Source organism: Coregonus lavaretus, assembly GCF_964263955.1.
Source record: "Coregonus lavaretus genome assembly, chromosome: 24".
Classification (NCBI taxonomy): Eukaryota; Metazoa; Chordata; class Actinopteri; order Salmoniformes; family Salmonidae; genus Coregonus; species Coregonus lavaretus.
In genome coordinates, this window is record NC_140011.1 from 35,625,747 (window position 1) to 35,650,321 (window position 24,575).

The window sequence follows — 24,575 nt, forward strand, 5'->3', positions numbered from 1 at the left end:
ATCTTCAGGGACATGCAGGGGCAGGGGGTGGTGGTGTACATTGATGACATTCTCGTGTACTCACCTACCCGTGTCGAGCATGTGGCCCTGGTGCGCAGGGTGTTGCGGAGGCTGGTGGAGCACGACCTGTATGTGAAGGCAGAGAAGTGTCTGTTTTTCCAGGAGTCGGTCTCCTTTTTGGGTTATCAGTTGTCTGCGTCAGGGGTGAAGATGGAGGTAGACCGGGTGTCGGCCGTGCGTAATTGGCAAACACCAACCACTGTGAAGGAGGTGCAGCAGTTTTTGGGGTTTGCAAATTACTACAGGAGGTTTATCCGGGGTTTTGGACAGGTGGCAGCTCCCATCACGTCTCTGTTGAAGGGGGGTCCGGTGCGTCTGCAGTGGTCGGCCGAGGCGGACAGGGCGTTTGGGAGGCTGAAGGACCTGTTTACCTCGGCCCCGGTGCTGGCGCATCCGGATCCCTCTTTGCCGTTCCAAGTAGAGGTGGACGCGTCGGAGGCCGGTTTAGGAGCCGTGCTTTCACAACGGTCTGGCGCGCCACCTAAACTCCGCCCCTGTGCTTTTTATTCTAAGAAGCTCAGTCCGGCGGAGCGGAACTATGACGTAGGGGACAGGGAGCTGTTAGCCGTGGTACAGGCTCTAAAGGTGTGGAGGCACTGGCTTGAGGGGGCTCAACACCCTTTCCTCATTTTGACGGACCACCGTAACCTGGAGTACATCCGGGCGGCGAGGAGGCTGAACCCTCGCCAGGCAAGATGGAGTATGTTCTTGACCAGGTTTACTTTTAAGATCACATACATCCCTGGGTCACAGAATGGCAAGGCAGATGCGCTGTCTCGGCGGTATGACGCGGAGGAGAGGTCCGTGGAGCCCACTCCCATACTGCCTGAGTCGTGTCTGGTGGCACCGGTAGTGTGGGAGGTCGATGCTGAACTCGAGCGGGCGTTACGCACCGACCCTAGTCCACCACAGTGCCCGGAGGGTCGGAAGTACGTTCCGCTCGAGGTTCGGGATCGATTGATCTATTGGGCTCACACGTCACCCTCCTCTGGACATCCGGGTATCGGCCGGACAGTGCACTGTCTTAGTGCCAAGTACTGGTGGCCCACGTTGGCAAGGGATGTGAGGGTTTATGTTTCCTCCTGCTCGGTGTGCGCCCAGTGTAAGGCGCCTAGACATCTACCTAGGGGTAAGTTGCTACCCCTGCCCGTTCCACAACGGCCATGGTCCCACCTCTCAGTGGACTTTATAACAGACCTTCCCCTCTCCCAAGGGAATACTACCATCCTGGTCGTTGTGGACCGGTTCTCTAAGGCCTGTCGTTTGCTCCCCATGCCGGGTCTTCCTACGGCCCTGCAAACTGCCGAGGCACTGTTTACCCATGTGTTCCGGCACTACGGGGTACCCGAGGACATTGTGGCTGATCGGGGTCCCCAATTCACCTCCAGAGTCTGGAGAGCGTTTATGGAGCGGTTGGGGGTCTCGGTGAGCCTCACCTCGGGTTACCACCCGGAGAGCAATGGGCAGGTGGAACGCGTAAACCAGGATGTGGGTAGGTTTCTCAGAACATACTGCCAGGACCGGCCGGAGGAGTGGTCAAGGTACGTTCCCTGGGCCGAGATGGCCCAGAATTCCCTACGCCATTCCTCCACTAACCTAACTCCATTTCAATGTGTGTTAGGTTACCAGCCGGTTCTGGCACCCTGGCAGCAGAGCCAGATCGAGGCTCCTGCGGTGGATGAGTGGGCGCGGCGCTCGGAGGAGACTTGGAACGCTGCACACGTCCACCTGCAGCGGGCCCTCCGACGTCAGAAGGCGAGCGCTGATCTCCACCGCAGTGAGGCACCGGTGTACGCACCTGGTGATCGAGTCTGGCTCTCTACCAGAAACTTGCCCCTCCGCCTGCCCTGTCGGAAACTGGGTCGGCGGTTTGTAGGGCCATTTAAAGTCCTGAGAAGGTTGAACGAGGTATGTTATAGATTACAGCTACCTGTGGAGTATAAGTGTATTAACCCCTCGTTCCATGTGTCCCTTCTCAGGCCGGTGGTAGCGGGCCCACTCCAAGAAGATGAGATCTTGGAGACTCCTCCGCCCCCGTTGGACATCGAGGGGGCACCGGCGTACTCCGTGAGATCCATCTTGGATTCGAGACGTCGGATGGGGGGTCTCCAGTATCTAGTGGAGTGGGAGGGGTGCGGTCCGGAGGAGCGGTGCTGGGTGCCGAGGAGAGACGTGTTGGACCCGTCGCTCCTGACGGAGTTCCATCGGAGGCATCCGACGCGCCCTGCGCCGCGTCCTCCTGGTCGTCCCCGAGGCCGGAGTCGGCGCACGTCTGGAGCCGCGCGTCAAGGGGGGGTACTGTCACGGTTTCGGCCGAGGCTGCCTCTCTCCCTTGTTCGGGCAGGCTTCGGCGTTCGTCGTCTCCGGAATTCTAGCTGCCACCGCTATATGTTTCTTGTTCGTTTGCTTTTGTCTGTTTGTTTCCACACCTGTTTCTGTTTTGACGTAATTAGTGTCCTATAAGTTTCTCGTTGTGTTTGTCTAGTGTTGTGTGTGATTGTTTCCGTCAGTGTTGTGTTTTGCTCGGTTGAGCGTATTTCTCCACTGTGCTGGAGCTTATTTGCACCTGTGTGTGCACCGTTACATTTTGTCGCACCTGTATGTGCGCATTTACCTTTCGCCTTCGTGCGTGTTTTTGCTGTCGGGCTTAGTTGTCCTGTTGCCTGTGTTGGGCCAGTAATACAGCCTTTGGAACATTCAGTCTGCGTCCTGCGTTTGATTCCTACACTACACCTACAACACGCCCTGACAGGGACGTGTGAGTCCGTTATTGAGAAGGCAGTGGGATTGTAGCCAGTGGTCAGATATCAGACACTGTAGGAGATGACCCAGGTCAAATGAATGGGAGAGAAACCTGTCACATTGTATGAGAGTTGAGGGGATCATCATTAGATACGATCGAGAGATTCATTCCTTGTTTCATTTCATTCACATGACGTGGCACTGACTTCTCCTCTGCTGAGTAATTTGCCTCAGCGGATATTTAAAAAAGGACAAATATTGCCCAGATCAATTTGTGTTTCTTCCGCTGGTTAACCATGAAAGACGCATGCTGCTGCATCCATATCTGACTAGGAATAGTGATTCATTAGTTGCGGTAGTGAGTGGGAATGTCATACCAGTGTGACTTTAGCTCATTTCGCCAGGGAAAAGGCAGGTGCCAATTAGATCTGAGTAAAGGTACTTCTATACATGCACTTCTGTTATAAAGTGTGTTATTAAACCCCCATCACAGGACAAACAGCCCCACTCCCCACCTGCCCTGCCCACTATCTTGATGGACTAAAATTGCTCCAAGTAGATGGGATTGATTCAATGGTTTCTAATGATTTTGAAAGAAACCTCTGGTTTTATAATGATACTATTCAAGCTGTTACAATGGATACTGATTTGAGATAGACAGTTGAGAGAAACACAGTGAGAGAGGGGGGGGGGGGAGCGAGAGAGAGAGAGAGAGAGAGAGGGTGGGGAGAGAGAGAGGAGAGAGAAAGCGAGCTAGAGAGAGAGAGAGAGAGAGAGAGAGAGAGAGAGAGAGAGAGAGAGAGAGAGAGGCAGAGTGAGACTGATTTGGGGATTTGTTATAGGGTTGTTGAGCTGCATGTTTGTCCAAGAGGACTGGGGTTTTGTAGACAGTGACTGTCCCCCTCATCTTTTTATTGCTCTCCCTCCTATATCTCCCATTATTTCATCTCTGCCTCACGTTTCCCTTTTCTTCCTCAGTTGCAGTGATGTACATTACAGGTTTTTTTTTTCTCCTGTTCAAGGTGCAGCATGTTAATTCTCCCACAAATTACAGCAATAGCAGGTATCTCTCTGTGATACTTTATAAAGGGGAGCAATCAGGGATAATTGAGTGGCATTCAGATGGAGCCCAGCACATTCACTCCATTCAGATGGAGCCCAGCACATTCACTCCATTTCAAAGAGCGTCCATTTATCGCCTAATCGCACTTTAAGCACTGAATTTCTGGAACACAAATGAATGTCATGATTTTGCTTAAGTGTATTTGGGAATCACAGTCTTTTGAGCAAGGATAATAGAAATCAAATCCCTTTCATAAGAGCTGACATTTCTACATTTTCCAATTGAAATTAATTTCAAAAATTTAGCATGAATATCTTCAAATTGCTGACAATTATACCTTTCAATGGGAACAAATTATGCGCAACAAAAAGTGGAGACATCAACTGGTGCTTCAGTTAAATGGCTTTGTTTCCCAATTCCCTGCAGTGTTTTCCTTGTAAAGATTTACATACAGTATATTGACTCAGGAGGCGACCTGCTCTGTGGATTGCTTTCCATTCTCGTTTATGCCTGTTAAATTAACTCAAATTGGTTATTTTTGTTAAGCTTCATCGAACCTGTTTAGGTTTTTCCTTTCTCTAAGGCAGCTGCAGACATAACTGTTGATGTGTTTACAATGGAAGTTGTGGGGCCAGAATTATGCTGCTTGACCTCTAGTCAATAATAGATTTGACCTCTGGTCAATAATAGATTTTAGGTGTAGCAAAGTATTCTGTTTGAACTATTAGACTGAATACCAATGTGGACTGCCAGGAATTGGACAGTAGTTTTAAGGTGTGTTTTCCTTCTTGGCCATTGTGTTGGTAAACAGTTTACTACAACATGGATGTGATGGTGTAATTGGGCTTTGAAATAGGTGAAATAGAGTGAATGCATGCATGTGGGTGTGTAGGGTTGCAAAATTCCGGAAACTTTCAATAAATTCCCTGGTTGTCAGGAAATCCCGTTTGGTAGTCCCGAAATCCCGGTTGGTATTCCCCAAATCCCGGTTGGTATTCCCCAAATCCCGGTTGGGATTCCCGGAATCAGGAGGGAATAAGCAGGAAAGCCAACCCAGGATTTCTGGAAAACCAGGGAATTTATTGAAAATTCCTGGAATGTGAGCGGGACTTTTAGGGGCTTGTAGCCAAAGAAGGGGGAACATTGGATTGCTCTGATAAAGAAGTAATTTTACAGATGGTTAAGTCCAGCGTTGCTCAGGCTGAAAAATCTGCAACTTTGTCGTGAAAATAGCTTTTAGGCTTACAACAGATCAACAAATAGGAGTCATGGGATGTCATATTGTGTGTGCGAGCGTACTTGGTTGGAGATGGAGGGGAAGGGTTAATTAATAGTGCATTGCTGAACTGACAGGCTACAGTGCATGGGTCAACAGTTGCCAAGCCAAACAAGAGTATTGAGAGCAATTAAAACCATTCACATCTCTTCCTAATTCCCCCCAAAGTGTTATTCATGCAAGAATTGCATGGCTACTATGTTGACACACAGTGGCGCAGGCCCAATAACGACAATTTACAGAAAGAATAATGGCTAATCAAATTGACAGTCACTGCTCATCAGCTTCTCACACAATATCTTATCAAAACAAACTATTATGAAGGAGGTATTTTCTCCGCTTTTCTCCATTGCTCATGTGTATGACCGGAACAACAGTGGCAGGTGTTGAGTTGGCTTAGGGCAATTACTGAGGGATTTGAAAACAAAACAAAAGGTTTCCATGGGTCTCCCCTCCTCTCATAGGGAACAGCACAGGATCCATCTCTGCTCCTTCATAACAATATTTATCATGATCAATTTGCCATGATCCCTCTGTGGATTTCGGAATAAGCTAATTTGTTGATGGCTGGAACATGCTAAGCCTATCCCCTTGTAAAACAAACGAAAATCACAAAGGGGCTTTAACCATTTTGATGATGGAACACTTATATAGGTTGAGGATAGCAGACGCTTTTGGATAAAAGTGTCTGCTAAATGGCATATTATAGCTATGTTAGCAGCTCAGCTATTCATCCAGTCATTTCTGTAGAATCCATTCTTACAATTCCTGACCCCTCAGACTGTCCATTTTGTCCAATGCAGCCAGTTGAAACGTTTTCTCAAGTGGGGGTCATTTTGGGGAGGAGAATAAATGATGCGCCTATATATTCCTCTCAGGTCAGGACATTTTGACAGCCCTCACTTTAGCAGTGGACGCAATCAGGACGCATCCACAATGCAAATTGGACCAATCACTGTCCTAGGAGCGGGATAAGGAGACAGCGGGAAAGAGAGCACCATCACACTGCCTGTACGGCCCGTGTTGATTGAAAACAGTCCTCAGACTCTGGGAAATGATAGGGAGAGTAATTGACGAGAGGGCAAAAGGATAACCCTTCATAAATAATGGGACATGGAGCATGTGTTTGAGCTGGCCGGCTAGGCCTCGTTTGGAGCGCTCAAGCCCAGCTCCAGGCCTGGTATTTTCATCTGGGACCGGAGCACTGAGAGGCCTAAGGGATCGTTATCATCACACGTTGCTGTGATTGATGTCACTTGATTGAAAAAGGGGACCCTCTTAGAATGGATTCGTTTAAATGTTAGTGAACACTTTGGGAGTTTGGAGCGAAAGGCAGGGAGGCTGGTTAGATGTGTAATCAATAGATGAACGCTCATCTGTCTAGGCCGGAGTCGAGGGGAGAGGCTAACATAATTATTTCTCCGTCCTCCGTTCTTCAGACACCACTTAGGAATTCATGATTTGCTGTATATATTTATTCATCAATGTATTTGTATTCCCCCTGATTCAAGGGCCACTGTTCAGCAGCATGCAACAGTTCATACGTATAATTTGGAGAAAACACACACACAGACATACACACTTCAAGACAAATAAACACACACCGCTACTGATTTATAAAATGCATTTGCATGTTAAACTCTATGGCGTTTCCCACACTTCAATGAGACGTTGTACTGATTCACTCATACATTTCCACATAGCTGAAAGTATGCAATACCTTATTGCAATACCTTCTAGGGCATCTGTGTAGTCATGCAGCACCCAACACTTAAAGCCGCTAGGCTAAAAGTAATGATAAATACATGTGCATTCCTACACTCAAAATTGAATGCACAACTTGGTCCAACATGGACATTTGATTTATTCTTCCTTTAATATTTCTGCCAATGCTGCTGAAATGAGACCAGAGAAACTAATGATTGGCCTCTGTTCTGTGGTTCACTGATCAAGCCCCTGTCATTTAGTTCCTGCCAGATTTGGCCCCTGGTCATCTGCGAACAGACCTGCAAAAGCATAGATCCCTCACAAAAGTGTTCTCTCACCCGCAACGCATGGCAACCTTTTAAACCCATTTCCCCTTAATCATTCAGGCACATTTGTTCCCTTTTCCTCTTAAAACTCAATAGCTCAGGAATAAGCTCTGATTGATGAATAGGACGGGCAAAAGAGAAGAGAGGGGGATGAAGAGAAAAACGTCAGAAGGAGGAGAGGATTGAGATTCAGGGGATGGCGCTCACAGCTGATCTACATGTAGACCACAATCTCCTCCGCCTGATTGCTGTCTACCAAGTTAAATGTGGAGGCCATTTTAAACACAGTGTGAGCTATTCAGTGAAACGTAAAAACACAGATGACTGAATATCCAATATCAACAGATTCTCTGTCGACTTTGATTCTATTCTCTTGCGAACAACTTTTCATTTCCCCTCCTGCTATCGCTCTCTATTTTCTCTCATGCCCTGTATCTGTAATTCCTCATACTCATGTCATATAATGTGGTCTGTGCGATTGCATGCATATTTACATGTAATTTACCACATTGATAACTTAAAATGGTCCTTGATCTGCTCTGTTCATTTTGTCTCAGGCTCCAGGTCTTCCTGGGACTCACTCAGCCCACCTACCACCCCCTGAGCCCTGCACCATTGTGAATCCACTGGTACAATTGTCAAACCAATTATTCATTCTCTGCAATTACAATCGCACAAGTAACTTTTCTCTGCTCGGAAGTGATGATTAAATTAACAGCTATTCCAGCTGCCTAATAACATCTAATAGAATATTCATAAGCAGCTCAAATGGAATGTGTTATCTCCATTAACTTCATCATGCTCACTTAATTACATGCTTGTTATTGTATTTACACCTTGTTAGCACTCACTGAAGCTGACACACTTAGTGACTGGCTGTACAGCCTGTAGAAGAGATTATCACAGCATCTCTCTCGCTCTCTCTCTCTCTCTCGCTCTCTTTCCTCATCTGTCTCTCTCTATCTCTCTCTTTCCTCATCTCTCTCTCTCTCGCTTTCCTCATCTATCTCTCTATCTTTCTGTTTTGCTATTTTCTACTCTCCTTTCTTGGCAAAGTCATTTTCTAAATAATGTATTCTCTTTCCTCACCGTCATCTCTTTTCTGTTCATCTTTCTTATTCATGCTGTAAGGCATGCCATTTGACTTGTGATATGACTCCTGCTGTGCTCGAGCGGTTGAAAGTGTTCAAGGGAAAAAGATGCCTCATACAGTCCCCATCGCTTTAAATGTAATATATCTACCTCTGCACTCCTCAGATTGTTAAAATACAAATCGGAAAGATGGAAAAAATTTCATCTTGAAGAATTGATGTCATGATTGCTTTTGCGTTGATTACCTTTAATCCTCCTCTTTATTCCTCCTTGTTTTCTCTTGTATTGGGTTGTTTTGTGTACTCATCATGTGCTCATCTCTCAGTTTCACCCCTGACCCTCAATCTGTGCCAGTGGAGCGGTATTTGTCCAATGCTTGGTAAGAGGCCTGGCTGTGTGATGGCCATTGTCACAAGCCCTGTCACTAAGGTATGGGCATTATAAGGTGCTTGAAAGGATACAAAATTATATTTTTTGAATATAAACTAATTGCTAAATGGATTATTATGTTTTAAACTCCCTATAGTCTTCTTCTTCCCTCTTTCCAAATGTATTTTCCTCTTTACACATTTTCCTCTTTCCTTTGATTCACCCTCTCCCTCTTGTCATTCACCTCATCTCCCCCTCTGTTTGTTGATATCATCAAATGTCTACCTTCAGAATACGTAACTGGGAAGGTTTTAAATGATATCTGAATACTAATTTCGGAAAATGTTTTTTCAATAATATAATTATAATTTGTTATGATATATATTTGTTTAAGTCAACCCATCAACAGAGTGGGTCAACTTTCTCTCTCTCTTTCTAGTGCGCTCTATACTGTTCATTCTGTTGAATACACCTCTCCTTTTGTCCTCAGAATGATTTCATTTTTTATTTCATTGCAACACAGTTAAAAGCAAGGAAAGGTGCAAAGTTTTCCATTTGAAAGTTTATTGAAAATTAAAATGTTGTTTCTATAATAGAATGATAATTTGTTATGATATTTTGTACACCTCCCTCTATCTCCCCAATGCCCACATTCCTCTCCCTCTCTCAGCCTTCTCTGCCCACATGGCAGTAAGTCAAAGTTTGGTTGTCACTCCCCTACAGCTGTGAGGTGGAGTAAATAGTCCAACCTGGTGGGAAAAGTCAATAACCCATCTACAGTGTGTAAACGTACTCACTTTGTCTCGCGTGCACGCTCTCTCTCTCTCTCTCTCTCTCTCTCTCTCTCTCTCTCTCTCTCTCTCTCTCTCTCTCTCTCTCTCTCTCTCTCTCTCCTCTCTCTCCTCTCTCCTCTCTCTCTCTCTCTCTCGCTCTCTCTCAGTGAGTTACTTTTTATCTTATTGATGGACTAACTTGTGAGCCAACAGAATGCCTGGCATCTGAGGCAGAAGTTGCACAGTGACAATTTACACTTGGTGGCTAATGATGCCTAATGCACTTACTGCATTTTTTTGCCTCTGTATATCCAAATTATAACTTGTAGGCCTTTATTGTTTCATTGCCTGCATGTGCTGTTGTCCTTTAGTCTGATAAAACAACTTGTGTGTGGTCAAATGTGTTCAAATACATCTTGGCATTCAGAGGACTGTTTCAGCATGGCCTGTTTCCCTCTTTGGGGCTGTATGCCAAAGCCTCTCAACCACCCATCACAATATGACAGGTGTTTGGCTCTTAGGAATGTTCTTCTTGCCTCTGCGTTTTCTTGTAATGCCTGGATTAGGCTACTCAATGAAATTCGATTTACTGTGTTGCTGATAGTCCTTTGAAGGGGGATTGGAGTAGGCCTATCCTGGCCTATTATTCTCTCGCCATTATTCATGACATTGTCGAATATGTAAGTAGCCTGCCTCAGGGAAATAATGGAACCCCCAGGCTTTTAACAAGGTGATTTCCTTGTTGCTCTGAATGGAAAGCTATGAGATGACAAACCGCTTAATAAAGTATTCTAATTGGATGAAGGAGAATTAACTTTAAGGGAATTAACGCAAGTCATTCAATGAGTGCCATACCACAGTCATTCTTTGCTTTTCAAACTCGATCAGTCATTCAACGTTATCTCCCGTCGATTTTGAAGGTCTATTAATCCGGGAACAGGCTTCACTAATCGGGTTATTATCCATTTTTATAGATGCGTTCTTGAGATGCGGACGAAATGCAGTATTATGAAAACAATGTTACATTTTTTAAATGTTTATTTGGACTGTTTCTTTGGGTTAACTTTTACTTCATGCTATTTGAAAAAAAGGAAAGGAATGGCTAAAAATGCGCGCGCGCGCACACACACACACACAGATGTAAACGCTTCTAAAACACTTGGGAAAGACAGTTGGGGGAGAGTTAGGACTTGTAACAATGCCCCTATACTAAAGGCAATCCAGCTAGTGAAAGCTGAAATAAAGCTACTTCCAGTGCCCCTTTTATCTCAAGAATTTCCCCCAAAATCGCTTTATTGTGTCGTTAAAATGAGACGAGATTAGCAAGTAAAAGAGGCGAGGGATTTTCAATAAAGAGGGAAATTTATCCGAGAGGTAATTTCACGCGAATTGGTTCAGCACCATGGACGGGGTCAAATTGGGCAGAAGATGAATTTTTGTGAGGAGCGGTAACTGCTATCGAGTTAATAGTCAACTGTAGGGCTCGCGGATTAAGACGTGAGATCATGAGGAAGGACGACATCAAATGAGTTGGTAGGCTACGGCACCTCATATGAAAATACGTTTTATGTTTTTTTATGTGTCTTTTAATGTGGGTCTACGTTTTGTTGTAAAATAAATATGACCATATAAATCCCTTAATCCACACCTTTGTCCCTGTTTAAACTAGGCTACATCAATCCATACTGGGTAAGAGCTCTCGCCATTATTATGTGGTCCTCTGTAGCTCAGCTGGTAGAGCACGGCGCTTTTAACGCCAAGGTGGTGGGTTCGATCCCCGGGACCACCCATACACAAAAAAAAATGTATGCACGCATGACTGTAAGTCGCTTTGGATAAAAGCGTCTGCGAAATGGCATATTATATTATTATTAAGAGTATTTTTGGAGACACATCTGCAAGCTTGTTAATACTGTTTCATGCTGTTGAATACACTTCTCAATTCAGTCCTCAGAATTATTTCATTTTTCATTTCATTGCAACACAGTTAAAAGCAAGGAAAGGTGCAACGTTTTCGATTTGACCGTTTTTTGTCAACTGATTCATCTTAAACCAGGAAAGAAAACGTGATTATTATTTTGTTATGCTATTTTCCTCCTGGAAACTTGCTTCTGGCTCATACATGACTGATCATAAATAAAAACTTTAATACCCAAGTAAAAGACTACGAAAATCTATCAATCAACAAACACCATATCATCAATACATGAAATATACATTAGGCTTATATGAGCTACTGCATTGCTCTCCTTTTAAACCTCTCCAGGGCCTAGATCTGTTCCTTTGGTGGCCTGTAGCACCCTGTGAGAGGCTGCTAACGGGTCATTCCTGAGGGTCAAAGGGCAGGGAGTTCACTATTTGTATTTCTTCTCTCTTCTTCAGTTCGTGAGGAAAGCATGTTGTGGAGAGTGTGGAGTAACAGAACATTGGGACAACTAACTGGGGAGGAGTTTAGATGAGGCCTTGTTGTGCTATATCCTACCACTTCAAAGCTGCTATTCCTTTGGTGATGACTCCTGCTCCATGTAGGGGGAATTGGAGAGGGTTTGATGTCTCTCAACACACCTCCTTCCCAGTGGTGCTGGAAGGTAGGATGTTGAGTTGTGTCAGCTGAGCGGAATGCTCTTTAGCTTTGAGCCGCAGTGCTGCGATGCTGGAGGCCCGGCGGTCCACAGGCGAGGAGGGGGAGGGCTCTGACAAGGCCGTCGGGGGCTGGACTGGGGCCTCTACTGCAGGTATGGGCTGGCGTAAGAGTGTCAGGGGACCCATGCTGGAGAAGAGTCTGCCGACAGAAGAAGAGCGATAGGGAAGGTTGGAAGAGAGATAGATACAGAAGTTGTCAGGGAAGGAGAAATGATTAATTAGACATACATTCCAAAGTAACCACTTCAATCAGATGCAGCCTTACTAATAGAGTTGTTGACGGTGCTCACCTTCCAAAGGAGGGGTTAATGAAGGTGGGGTGTCTAAACATGGCTGCTCCCATGAAGGGGCCAAATCCCAAGGGGGAGGAAGAACTGGTGAAGGGGTGGGTCAGACCCTGGAACGAGGTGGTAGCAGCTGTCCAGGCACACTCCAGGGAGGGGTGAGAGTGGGGCGCGAAAGGACTTCCCTCCAAGTAGTGGCTTAGGTGGTGTGCTGCACCCAGGGGTCCAGAGATGGGGTGGCCCGGGGGGTGAGTCTGACCCCCAGATTTCTCTCTTTTCCGCCACTTAGCTCGGCGGTTCTGGAACCACACCTTAGAAAGAGGGAGGAAGAGGAAGAGGAAGAGCATGAGGCCTAGCGTTGGGGTTAGAGTTATGGGGTTAGAGTTATGGGGTTAGGGTTATGGGGTTAGGGTTATGGGGTTAGAGTTATGGGGTTAGGGTTATGGGGTTACGGTTATGGGGTTAGAGTTATGGGGTTAGGGTTATGGGGTTAGGGTTATGGGGTTAGTGTTAGTATTTCAAAATGTTGGATAACAGTTCTCTATTTGGTTTTTGTTACTTATTGAAATTGTAATTTGGACATGACAATAAAGCATGTTTTGTTCAAATTGAAAGTAAACAAATTATTGGCGACAGTGAAGAGAACAGAGAGGGAGGATTCCCCTCCCATACAGACTTGACACTGGTTATAAAACGAAACACACGGAATTTACAAGGTTTTATCACCTCTCCAAAGAATGATTTGCTCATCTACAGCTGAAGCGTGTGACATCTGGGGCGTTGAATGCGTAGTCTGGTATCTAAGGTTGAGACTCGAGTTTCAAAATGTAAGCAATGTCCTAAATGAGGATGGTAGGGGTATCTAGCACCTATAATGGCGTCTATCTCCTTGAAGTGCGAGATATCATCAGATCAATGCATGACTATTACAAAATGAAGATGGAAAATCAAACAGCATTACCCCGCCACCGCTATGCGAGGATGCCACTTTCGTCAATACTCGCTCTGTTTGAACTGTTATTAAGTCAACGATAAAGTAATGAACGGCCTGAAGCAAATTCCGTTTTCTGGTGTGTTTTTAAAAATAATGTTCCTCTCTTACTGTCTAAAGTGAACTGTATTACTTAATGTAATTATAATAATAATAATAATTATTATTATTATTATTATATTATTATTATTATTATTATTATTATAGCAATAATATGCAATTAGGTATATTATAGCCTATACAATTGTATTATAATTAACATTATTATAGGATATGCTATAATGTGGTTGCATGTTTATCGAAATTAAATATGGTCATAATGATGTAAAATATGAACTAATAATAATTTACGCTCACTTGCACACGCGCCTCGGTGAGATTCAATTGCATCGCTAACTCCTCCCTAAATTGACAGAAGAAAAAAAGGCAAATAATATTCAGTTATCATCATAGCTTTACACATATAAATCCAATGATGACAATAATAAAAGCCTAAAGATACAATAGAAAGTACATGATATAAAATATGAAATATCGTTAGCCTACTTTGTGTGTAGGCTTCTTATATTGAAAATAAACAATGAAAATGAATAGCTATTAAATCTGTTTGAGTCAATAGATATCCTGTCTCACAAATATGTTGCAAGTATGCCAACAAATAGCTCCACCATTTAGCAAACCTTTCTATCTGCAGCAGCCAACTTCAATTGACATCTCAAGAATGTAAACATTTTCGAACAATATTTTTTGAAAATATTTTTTTGCAACCACAATTATCAATAATAAAAAATCACAATAATTCACAATTATATTTAATAATAATGAAAATGAATACGAGTGTGTCACTGTCAGATCATCATTACAATGGGTTTAAACCAATATAATATCTAAACCAATATAATAGCCTACTCTATATTTCATTGGTATTCTATTCCTTGCGCACACATCTTTTAATATTTCGTTTTGTTATGTGTGAATTACAGTGTACAACATGTATTATTATTATTATTAATACAACTTTTATAAAACAGTCATATTACGCATTATTAGTCTTTGTTATTATTAATAATAACAAAGGCTAATAGTTAATAACAAAAGGCTAATAATGCGTAATATGGCTGTTTTTATAGTTCATACAAATAATTTAATGAATAATATTACTGTTCTTATAGTACTATTAATGATAATAAATGTTTGATATTCTTACATTTCTTAGCCAAACAATGTTCATGTATATGTCGATCACCTCAATGCAAGGATTTACCATTAAAAAGGCTAACTTTCGAATCACATCTCTAGACTTCCTATTTGGATTATCACAAACTGAAACTCCATTTTACTTTTCTTTTCATGACCATAGGCCTAGGCATATATGCAACAGATTCACATTTTCATAGTGTTAAAATAACTGATCAAAAAAAGTGCTGGCACATGAGAATTCTACCTCGTGAACACATCAGGGTAGTGCGTCTTTTGGAAAGCTCTCTCCAGCTCCTCAAGCTGATAACTTGTAAACGTAGTCCTGTATCTCCTCTGTTTTCGCTTTAGCATCCCCTCGTCTGAGTCACTGCCAGCTGAAAGGCACAAGTTGTCCTCTCCGTCTTTTACATCTCCATTGATGTGCAAACTCTCCCCGTTCTTTGGGGACATTTCTACGTCTTCGCAGATGCGCTCCTTGCCAGTGTCCTCGAACTTTGGGGCGCCTAGTTCCCCCTGCTCCTCTTTCCCTCGCCCGAGGTTCTGTTCTTCCTCGCTCTGACTTTGGGACGCGTTCTCCCTGTATGATTTACTGCGGCTGATGCTAACTTGTGGCGCCTGAGTGATTTTCAGATTTTCGTAGACTTTGTCTAGAGGACGCTGCCTGTCTTCTTGCTCCTCAAGCTCGCGAATTCCGCGACTGGAGTCCATGAACTTTCCCCCTGGGCCATATAGACGCCGCAACTTGGTGGGCAGGTGCATGTCCGCATCTTTACGAGAGACTGCGAAGAGAGACGGTTTATTTTAAGGAACTTATAAATTACAGCGCAATATGCAATATGTTTAACAATATTAGTATGTAGCCCTTTTTATAAGGCTAGGTTGTGTATAGGATATTCTTCTCTAAAAAACCCTAGGCGGGCCTAATGAAATTTACGTTAAATGCAAAGGCCATTCGCCACATGAATTAAAAACCATGTTATTTTAATACGCTCACTATCCCCTGAAAATATAAATGTCACGTTCAGGCTGCATAGATTTTCAGCCGAAAACTCAAAACTTACTTTTTTTGTTTCTCATGTTATTTTTTCGTTTGCATTTTGAACGCTATATCCAGTGCTTGACTTTGGCAGGAGCTCACCAGAGCTGAGTAGGCCTACCGGCACCTCACATGTTTTACTGCTTGAGATCCTGTTCCTCTTATAGAATATTAGCTCAAAAGTATTGTGGAGCTCCTGCACCTAAATAATGTATAAACAGTACCGTCACCCAAAATCACTACCGGAACCTATTTCAGTCCAAGTCAAGCACTGGCTATATCTTAACCATTCTTTGAATACACTTTAAATACGCAAATAATGCAAATTTAGCTGCAAATTCAATTTACATTTGGATATGTGTCCTATTATTTAATTGCATATTACTCCCAAGGTAGGGTGCAAAGTGTTACAGAGAAAGTCAACCAACAACATATTACCTTCCAAAGACGCATTATGCTCCACTCTCCCAGCCAGCATGGGTAAACTTTGCATTCCTGTGAGTCTGACTTTGAGAGGACTTCTTCGGCCGAGTATGCTTTCGATGCAGTATGAGAGCATGGGCGATTTAGGTTTACTCTCGGTTGTGTCGGAGGCATCTTTCCCACTTGGATGGCTCATGTTTTTCGCCGCACAGGTGAGCCTCTAGGCCGGACAGAGCTTGACTGCGTAAAAGTATGTTCTTCGACCGCCCTGCCTCCCCTCTCTCCTCCCCCGTCTACACTGACATCTGAAGGCTACTTTACTTGTCATAGTCTCCAAATCTGTCGCATACACGGGTTCTTGGCTTCCGATTGGTTGCCAGCTGAAAAAAATAAGCATAATAGCCCCCGATTGTCAGTCAAGTTCAATTTCAAGAACCAGCCAGATCATAGCCAATGTTTTTCAAGAGCTGTTGCCATACTTTTCCATGTTAGGCTATTAAAACCCTTAGAACTGAATTTCTTACGCACGTTTAGATCAGATGGCACATTGACATTTGGATAAAATTGTGTTATAGACACAGGTGAGGAGGAACAATAACCTATAGGTAGGATATAGGTTATTATAGGACATGTGATATGGGGGACTGACATTTTAATGTGCAGTGATCAGTGCAAAGGTGTGTGTGTGTGTGTGTGTGAGTGCACCCGCATGTGGTGCTATAACATCAACCGTGAATTGAATATGCCACCTGCTGTAATTGTTTTGCCATTGCAGGTTAGGAAACGAATTCCCAGTTTTCGTTTTCTTCTCGCTCTCTCTCTTTCTTTCTCGCTCTCTTTAATGGCATGAAATACACAGGTAGGCCTAGCTAAATAATCACATTTAAAAAATCACATTGAATGCATTCACATCAATGTCAATGGCATCAGATATTGTGTGTTTTCTGTCTCTTTTACGCACGGGCACTCCTGCGTAACGGTTGTTGTTGAGGAATAAAGGAGTGGGAAAAAAAGAGAAGTCATTTTAATTTAGATTGAAAATCACCCACATTTCTCTAGCCTGTAGGCTTGAATGGCTTACCAATTTCCATGGACACATGGCAGACAGAAGGTTGTTTAAACTCTCAGCGTTCGAGTATTTGTGACCATGGAGACGGGTAAACAAACACAGAAAGCGGTTGTTGATAGAATGGCTGCGAAAAATGAAACAGCGCAAGAATCCGTCGATGGGCCATATTACCTCGAAAAGGTGTTGATACCAGATGACTCAGACGACGATTATCAATATGAGGAAGTTCTGGCCGATGAAGAAAGGAGTATGGCAGAGGGGGTTGATGAGGATTTGGAGGCCGCGGTAAGAGCAGTGCGAGATGCTTCAGATGAAACGGGGTCAGTGTTACAGAGGCTCAGCTCAGCTAAGCAACCCATCTCCCACATTCCAGAGGTGGTGGATGACTTTCTCCGCAACTTCCTTGTCAAAATGGGCATGAGCAGAACTTTGGATTGCTTCCAAGCAGAGTGGTACGAAATGGAGCAGAGGGGGTTGTTGAAAACCGAGCTAGTGGAGTTTGTGCCTGACGCATATACACACAACCAACTTCTAGACAACGAGCTGAAGAATGTACAGAGAGAGCGGGACAGCTACAGGCAGGCAGCTTCCAAAGCTAGTGAAACACTGGTCAAGCTTCAGAAAGAGAGGGATTTCCATCGTCTGCAGCATAAGCGTGTTGTCCAAGAGAAGAACAGGCTTGTTGAAGACATCAAACGACTGAAGAAGCACTATGGATCATATGAGCCTGCACTGAAGCAGTTGAGTGATAAGTACCAAGTGGCGCTGAAACAGAAGATGCTCGTCAGTTTAGAGAGGGACAGAGCATGTGGCCAGGCCAACAGCCTGGAAGCCACTCTACGTAATGCACATTTATCATCTGCAATCCACTCAGCCAACAGAGACACAGGTCTGCCCCCAGAACAGGAGAAGTATCAGAGTAAGTCTGGCAAAGGAGTCCAGCTACAGAATGATGGAATTGCCCTCTATGACCAAGACAAAGACCCAACTAAAAACACAGCTCAGAAACACCCCAAAGACTCTGAGTTTCCTGTCAGCAGCCGTGTGAACCCCTACTTAGGCCAAATTAAAGCTCTGGCCTCACATTGCCCCAAATCATCTGGATTCCGCTTCACCAACTCACTGAAGGCCCATACCCTGCCAATAAGCTGTCTCGCCCTGCACCCCCGCAAGTTTATTGTAGCCTCCTCCAGTGACGACCAGCTCTGGAGGTTGTGGGGTATGCCCATGGGGGAGATGATCATGACTGGGGAGGGTCATAGTGATTGGCTCTCTGGCTGTAGCTTTCACCCAAATGGTGGAAGCCTGGCCACCACCAGTGGAGACACAACAGTAAGGATCTGGGATTTCTCCCAAGGCCGCTGCATCCTGACTCTGGATGGTCACACCCATGCCACATGGGGCTGCTCCTTCCACTCATGTGGGGACTTTGTGGCCTCCTGCTCAATGGACAACACTACCAAGGTGTGGGACCTGCAGAGCGAGCGCTGTCGTAGCACGCTGCGTGGCCACGTTGACTCAGTCAACAGTGTTACTTTCCTGCCCTTTTCCAACACTCTTCTTACTTGCTCAGCTGATAAAACCCTGTCTTTGTGGGACGCCAGGATTGGCCTGTGTGCACAGACCTTCTATGGCCACCAGCACTCCTGCAACCATGCCACCTTTAATGCACTGGGCAACACTGTTGCCTCCTGTGATTCATACGGAGTGGTCAAACTATGGGATGTGAGGAAAGTAGCAGCCATGATAACCATGGACACTGGGCCACATCCCAGCAACCAACTGGCCTTTAGCCCGTCAGGCCGAACACTGGCTATCGCCAGTAATGATGGCTCAGTTAAGCTGGTGGAGCTGGCATCTACTCAGGTGTCCAGTTTATTGGGCCATGATGATGCTGTCCAGAGTGTAGTCTTTGATCACAAGGGGGAGTACTTATTGTCAGCCGGGTCAGATGGTGCCATTCTCATCTGGTCATGAAATTAATAAATACTTAAAATGCTTTCTAGCTGATTATTAAATGTGAAATAGACTAATTGCTGACATGTGTTTCATTGTTTGATTCTTGTACAGAATTCTGTTATCCAATTATCTTATTTGTGAAGAACATTTACCACTTTTCCTGAATAAAATAACTAAATATGTTTTATAAATTACTCTTTTATTTCTGAATTGAGGCATTAATAAATAAATAAGGTTTTAATTACCTTATTTGCATGATGCACATTAGCTATGATTTATACAAATCACTAATTGAATTCACACAAGTAGTCTACCAGTATGGAAAAAACAAGTAATTTATCTCTAGAATGCCCAGGAGCGGCGCTATGATTTTAGAAGCCATTTTTTGAGTGGAGAGCGGAAGTGGGAAGAAGCACACAGACACAACATCTACAAAAACAAAACAAAACGTGCACACGAGATAAAATGATGTTTTTATTTTTTAAGGTTCACCGCGATTAAAGCTTGGTATCAACCCAGATTAACGTTGTTTACATATGGTTGCACGCATAGATAATGTTTTGTAGGCGACATTTCACACATTTGGTACAAATGAGCATGTTCTGCATCTCACATTAGCTAGCTAATTGCTAACGTTAGCTAGCCAGCCAGGGTTGGTAACGTTATTTAACTTTTATTTGAACAGTTAACTTAGCAACACTGTGTAAGCAACTATGGAAAGCCTGTACAAGCGTAAAGTGTTCGCGACGATGCGAAAAAATAAAGCTGAAGCAAAGAAGAAAAGGGCTCAAATCGGTCTGCCGTCGTCTATCCTTGATGACAGTGACGAGGAGTCCTGCGCGAGCACGACCAGCATCAGCGCCTCAGACTCGGAGAGTGAGTATCAGAATTCGGACAGTGGGAGCGAAAGTACACCTGCCAGTGGAGAACAGAGTGAAGGTAGTAGCTCCAGCGAAGGTAGATCCCGTCCTCGTCGGAAGCGCGTCCTCGCTGACAGCTCCAGCGACTCTGACAGCGACGTAGGAACCAAACCCAAACGGAAAGTAGTTCCCAAAAAACGCATTAAACAGCAAAGTCAAGATTCTGATTCGGAGGACGAGAGTGCCGCACAAAAGGCCAAACAAGTTGCGGAAGCCAAAGAGACCGCAGCTAAACGAAAGCAACGCCAGTCTCAACTCCTGGCATTATCCAAGAAGATGAAGTCCCGCGTTCCGAAACGCAGGGGCACGTTGGAGGTAGCTTATCACCATATATAATGTAAACCAGCATAAGGGGCACGTTGGAGGTAGCTTATCACCATATATAATGTAAACGAGCATAACCTAACATGCAGTATCTTTAAGTGTTGATCCATTGTGCAGAATCATGTCGCATACACCCACAAAATGTCCATAGGGTACTGAGGAAATGTTTAACATTGTTTTACAACCCATGTATTGTTTGCTTGTAAAGATTCAGGATTCAGGTGAAGAAGAGAAGGGTAAAGAAGCGAAAGATGCTAGTGGTGACGAGGATGATGACCACCACGATGATGCCCCTGAACTATTGGTGGGCAGTAGTGAAGAGGCGGCAGATGACAGCGACAGTCTGAAGGACTTCGTAGTTGAGGATAAGAAAAAGACAGTGGACAAGGAGGAGTCAGATGAAAAGGCTGTTTCTCTTCCACGCCAGTGTGAGTCTTTGCTGACACTATATCATGGGTCAATGTTTACACCTGAAAGCATCACTACTATGTGTTATGATTCCTTTTCCTCTTGCCTCTTTTTGCTAGTCATCACTGGGTCTCAGCTCAATCACTTTCAAGTGGTCGTCAAAGCCCTTATGATCAACGTCCTAGATGAAACCTTTCTCAAGTCTCTTTACGGTAAGTGTTTTTAAACAATCAGGGTCTTAAACACCATCCCCAATTTACTGTATGATCCAAGTGTAGGGAATCTAATCGGTTGATCACTGTGAGCAGGCGGTGATCGGACAAAGCGATATGCTCAGGAGATGATGGCGTCGCTGTTCCACTTTGATGAGAGGACGATCCTCCCTCGCCTGGAGAACCTAAAACAGCGGAGCCGCTGGACTGACCGGTACAAGGTGAAGAAACATTTCTCAGAGAACTTAAGTCATTCAACATTGGCTGCATATTCACTGATCTGTATACAGCTATGCTTGTACTTTGGCTAAGACTTCCATTTTTACATTATGTGAAAAAGCAATATGCAAACTGAGGTATGTGTTTTTGTGTCCACGTGCAGGAGCGGGTGGAGTGTTACCCCAAGGTCCGGCTGATGAAGTTAGGATTGCATGGGAGTGTTTGTGAGGCATGCAAGCTCCAGAGACAGTGCAGTTTCAGTGTGCGTCTTTCGGGGCAACTGTACGACCTCAACAGCCTCCAAGAGGACAAATTCATGCCTGATGACACACAGGTACTACATCTGAGAAGAAATCAAGTCTTTGTTTTAATCATCACTGTCCCCAGATGAACGCATACAGTACATGTGACATTGGCATCCCATAAAACCCACCCTAACAAAAAGTACATCACAACAGATCAACGTCAGATTAAATAATGATGTATCCTTATCCTTGCACCAATTTAACCTTTTGTGAAATGTAATCTTTGCAGTTTGTCTGAGGGAGAGGGTTTTCAACGACAGGTCACTTACCTTGCATGTATTTCCTAAATTACAGGCTTTCAGTGTGGGCTCCGTTTGTGCCAGCCGAACAGAGGTGTATCATGCTCTGAAACACTTCAAGTACCACTTGTTTCAACACTGCCGGACAGTGATGGAGGAGGAGAAGAATGGAGAGGAGGAGCCGGTGAAGGAAACGGTGAAAAGAGTGTTCACAAAACTGGAGGAGAGTGGCTGGATCTCAGAGGTATATACCCCACTTCCCCTCCATAAAATGACAGTACTCCTCATTGAATCGTCATCATCTAATGCCTGTTTCAGTGTTCCCCCAAACTCTACTCTGTCAAATGTGTAGAATAGAAAGCAATGCTTTCTGATTTTCCTCACTGACCCTCACTCACTGTTTCATTCCCATGTCTCTCTCAGCAATATGAGAAGTTCCAGGACCATCTCAATGATGCGGACTACTTCCAGGAGGAGAAGCTAGACTGAAGGATTACCACAGACAGGATCATGGATCTACATCATATTATATTATAGGCATCCATTTAACAGTTTTACTGTTTATTCTGCACATTGTTAGGAAATAAGTGTTTTATTCATATACATTTTATTTGACTTCTTCCATTCAATGTTAACATTTAAGATTGTACTGAAAGCTTTTTAAAACTATTTTCCTCCTTTAGTCGTTACCCTATACCAATACATCTATTGTACCTGTATTTTATCAACCATTTTATATCAGTAAATGCTCATAAGCAACCAAAACATTTAGTGTAGACATATGTTATATACTGTATGTGCAAAGATGAAGCAGAATACTCTGGTACTGCTGTAAATCAAAAATGCTACCCCTGAGTGTTTTCATTAAACTGTCCTAGTTACCTTTCCTACTAAGTTGAAGCAGTGCTGTCCTTCCAATAGTTAAGATAATGTCAAATGGAGTTTGCTACGACAGATGACCTCAAATGAAATGACCATATAAACATGAGTCATTTTCTCTGTGGACTGCAGTATTCAGTATAGGATGGTACGACTCTTGTGAGTTGCTTATTTTCTATCAAAACGCCTGTGTGATGCTTCATAACACAAACCAATAATAAAAACTACATTAAACAGTATGTTGTCCATCCGTGTACAATTGCAGTGTGAAATATGAACGTCTCTGGCATGCAAGAAACAAACCAAAACTATAAAAAAATACAGAAATGAAACCACAGACAAATGTAACACTAGTTGGGAGACTCTTACATCAGTCCCAACTTGTACTCCATCATGAGATGTGGCTCTCCCATAAATATATCACACACACCCCTTTGTTAAACAGCTGAATGATGGCAGTTTTCAAATACTCTAGTAAAAGGCATAGGTGCTGACTAATGGAGAGTAAACTATACAAATAAAGAAACTTGCATACTAATTATGCTCCCAAACATTTAATGGGTATAGCAACCAACGTTTCGGCACGCAGTGCTTTCTGAAGAAGGTACTGCGTGCCAAAATGTTGGATGCTATACCCATTAAATGATCGGGAGCATAATTGATTAGTGTGCAACTTTCTTTTTATAGTATTCAAATACTTACCATTAAGAACGTCCTCAAACCAGATGCTCTAGTGTGTCTAGGGCAAGGTTGGAACTTTGTAAGAATTCCTCAGTTATTCTGCGCTCTGGCACACTCAGACGAGAGTGCTCTGAAATTGGAGTAATAATAATAATAATAATAATAATAATAATATGCCATTTAGCAGACGCTTTTATCCAAAGCGACTTACAGTCATGCGTGCATACATTTTTTGTGTATGGGTGGTCCCGTAGATAGCCAGAGTGAATTTACGAACGCACCCGTTGTAGGAAGGGAAAGCGCTGAGTCTGCTCGGATAAGATGACAGTGTAATAAAGTGTGGGAAAGACAGATACTACCACATGCCTGTGTAGTCCATTTCAGTGTGTGAATGAATATTACCTGTCTTGTTGCCCTGAACTCCATCTGTAGTTTAAGAGGAGCATGGAGGCCCTGAATGTTCCTAAGAGTTAAAAAATCCATCTTGTCCTGGTTTAGCTGGAACTGGAAAAACAACTCAAAACCTATTACACTCAGGTTTATGCACAGTTCATTTAAAAAAGGAGGTATAGTGTCCAAACTAAACACAATCTTATGGAAGTTCAGTTATTCATGTACGAGTGCATTTCTTATGGAGCTACATGTGTTTGTGAATAGGTAAGGCCAGTTATAAACCAAGCTTAGGTCTCCCGTTTTTTTCTCTGAGAGTTCCAGTGGAGGACTGGGGAGTAGCTCGTTCCTCACACTGGAAAACCTGTAGCGACAGCAACACAAGACATACAGTTTGAATCACTGGGTATCAGTGAAAGGGCCTTGGCCAATAACTTTTTTATTGAATATGTGGTGTGATGTGGCTGACACTCACCCGCTTCGGAACGTGTCCTGGACGCCATAAGATCCTGCTTGGAGACCTGTGACTGGAACACTGTCCTTCAGATGAGCACGTAGTCCACGGCAATTCTGCAATTCAGATAAATATTTGTATAGTCATACAGACGCCAGGGGGCTGTAGAAAATGTAAGTACTTCAATGTCTGAGTGATGATTTAGGTTAGCTAGCAAGTTAATTATGGTAGAGAAAGATGGCCCAAGATCTGTGTTTAGAGGCATCCTGTCCTACATCCGTCTACTGTACGGTCCTCACAAGTTCTGTCATAATTATGCCTATTTATTATTAATTATCGCCCACTTCTAAAACTTATCTTCTTAAAATCTGATTTTAAACCTAACCACACTGCTAACCTTACATTTACATTTTAGTCATTTAGCAGAGGCTCTTATCCAGAGCGACTTACAGTTAGTGAATGCATACATAATAGTTTTTTTCATACTGGCCCCCGGTGGGAAACGAACCCACATCCCTGCCGGCCAAACCC

The 24,575-nt window shown here is 43.7% G+C and overlaps 4 protein-coding genes across 5 annotated transcripts; 2 read left to right on the forward strand and 2 right to left on the reverse strand.

The window, feature by feature from the left end:
- Positions 1-11,964: 11,964 nt before the first annotated feature.
- LOC311099547 (aristaless-related homeobox protein-like) lies at positions 11,965-16,181 on the reverse strand (the record flags this gene model as incomplete). The annotated part of the gene is made up of 5 exons (XM_084140246.1): positions 11,965-12,190; positions 12,342-12,646; positions 13,684-13,729; positions 14,771-15,305; positions 16,001-16,181. 5 exons carry the CDS (start codon positions 16,179-16,181, stop codon positions 11,965-11,967), a joined length of 1,293 nt encoding a protein of 430 aa, XP_083996372.1.
- A 951-nt stretch (positions 16,182-17,132) lies between these two features.
- LOC311099571 (sperm-associated antigen 16 protein-like) lies at positions 17,133-19,031 on the forward strand (the record flags this gene model as incomplete). Its single annotated transcript, XM_084140270.1, has 1 exon — positions 17,133-19,031. One exon carries the CDS (start codon positions 17,133-17,135, stop codon positions 19,029-19,031), a length of 1,899 nt encoding a protein of 632 aa, XP_083996396.1.
- A 378-nt stretch (positions 19,032-19,409) lies between these two features.
- Positions 19,410-22,758, forward strand: LOC311099648 (coiled-coil domain-containing protein 82-like). Of its 2 annotated transcripts, XM_084140370.1 has the most exons (7): positions 19,410-20,248; positions 20,466-20,685; positions 20,785-20,877; positions 20,974-21,098; positions 21,260-21,430; positions 21,696-21,884; positions 22,064-22,758. In XM_084140370.1, exons 1-7 carry the CDS (start codon positions 19,727-19,729, stop codon positions 22,127-22,129), a joined length of 1,386 nt encoding a protein of 461 aa, XP_083996496.1. In that variant the 5' UTR covers positions 19,410-19,726; the 3' UTR covers positions 22,130-22,758. The 2 variants fall into 2 exon arrangements, with proteins under 2 accessions (XP_083996496.1, XP_083996495.1); XM_084140369.1 differs by having other exon boundaries at positions 19,430-20,248; positions 20,466-20,877.
- Positions 22,759-23,181: 423 nt separating this feature from the next.
- LOC311099847 (proteasome maturation protein-like) lies at positions 23,182-24,355 on the reverse strand (the record flags this gene model as incomplete). The annotated part of the gene is made up of 4 exons (XM_084140581.1): positions 23,182-23,704; positions 23,894-23,954; positions 24,066-24,160; positions 24,335-24,355. 4 exons carry the CDS (start codon positions 24,353-24,355, stop codon positions 23,414-23,416), a joined length of 468 nt encoding a protein of 155 aa, XP_083996707.1. The 3' UTR covers positions 23,182-23,413.
- Positions 24,356-24,575: the final 220 nt, after the last annotated feature.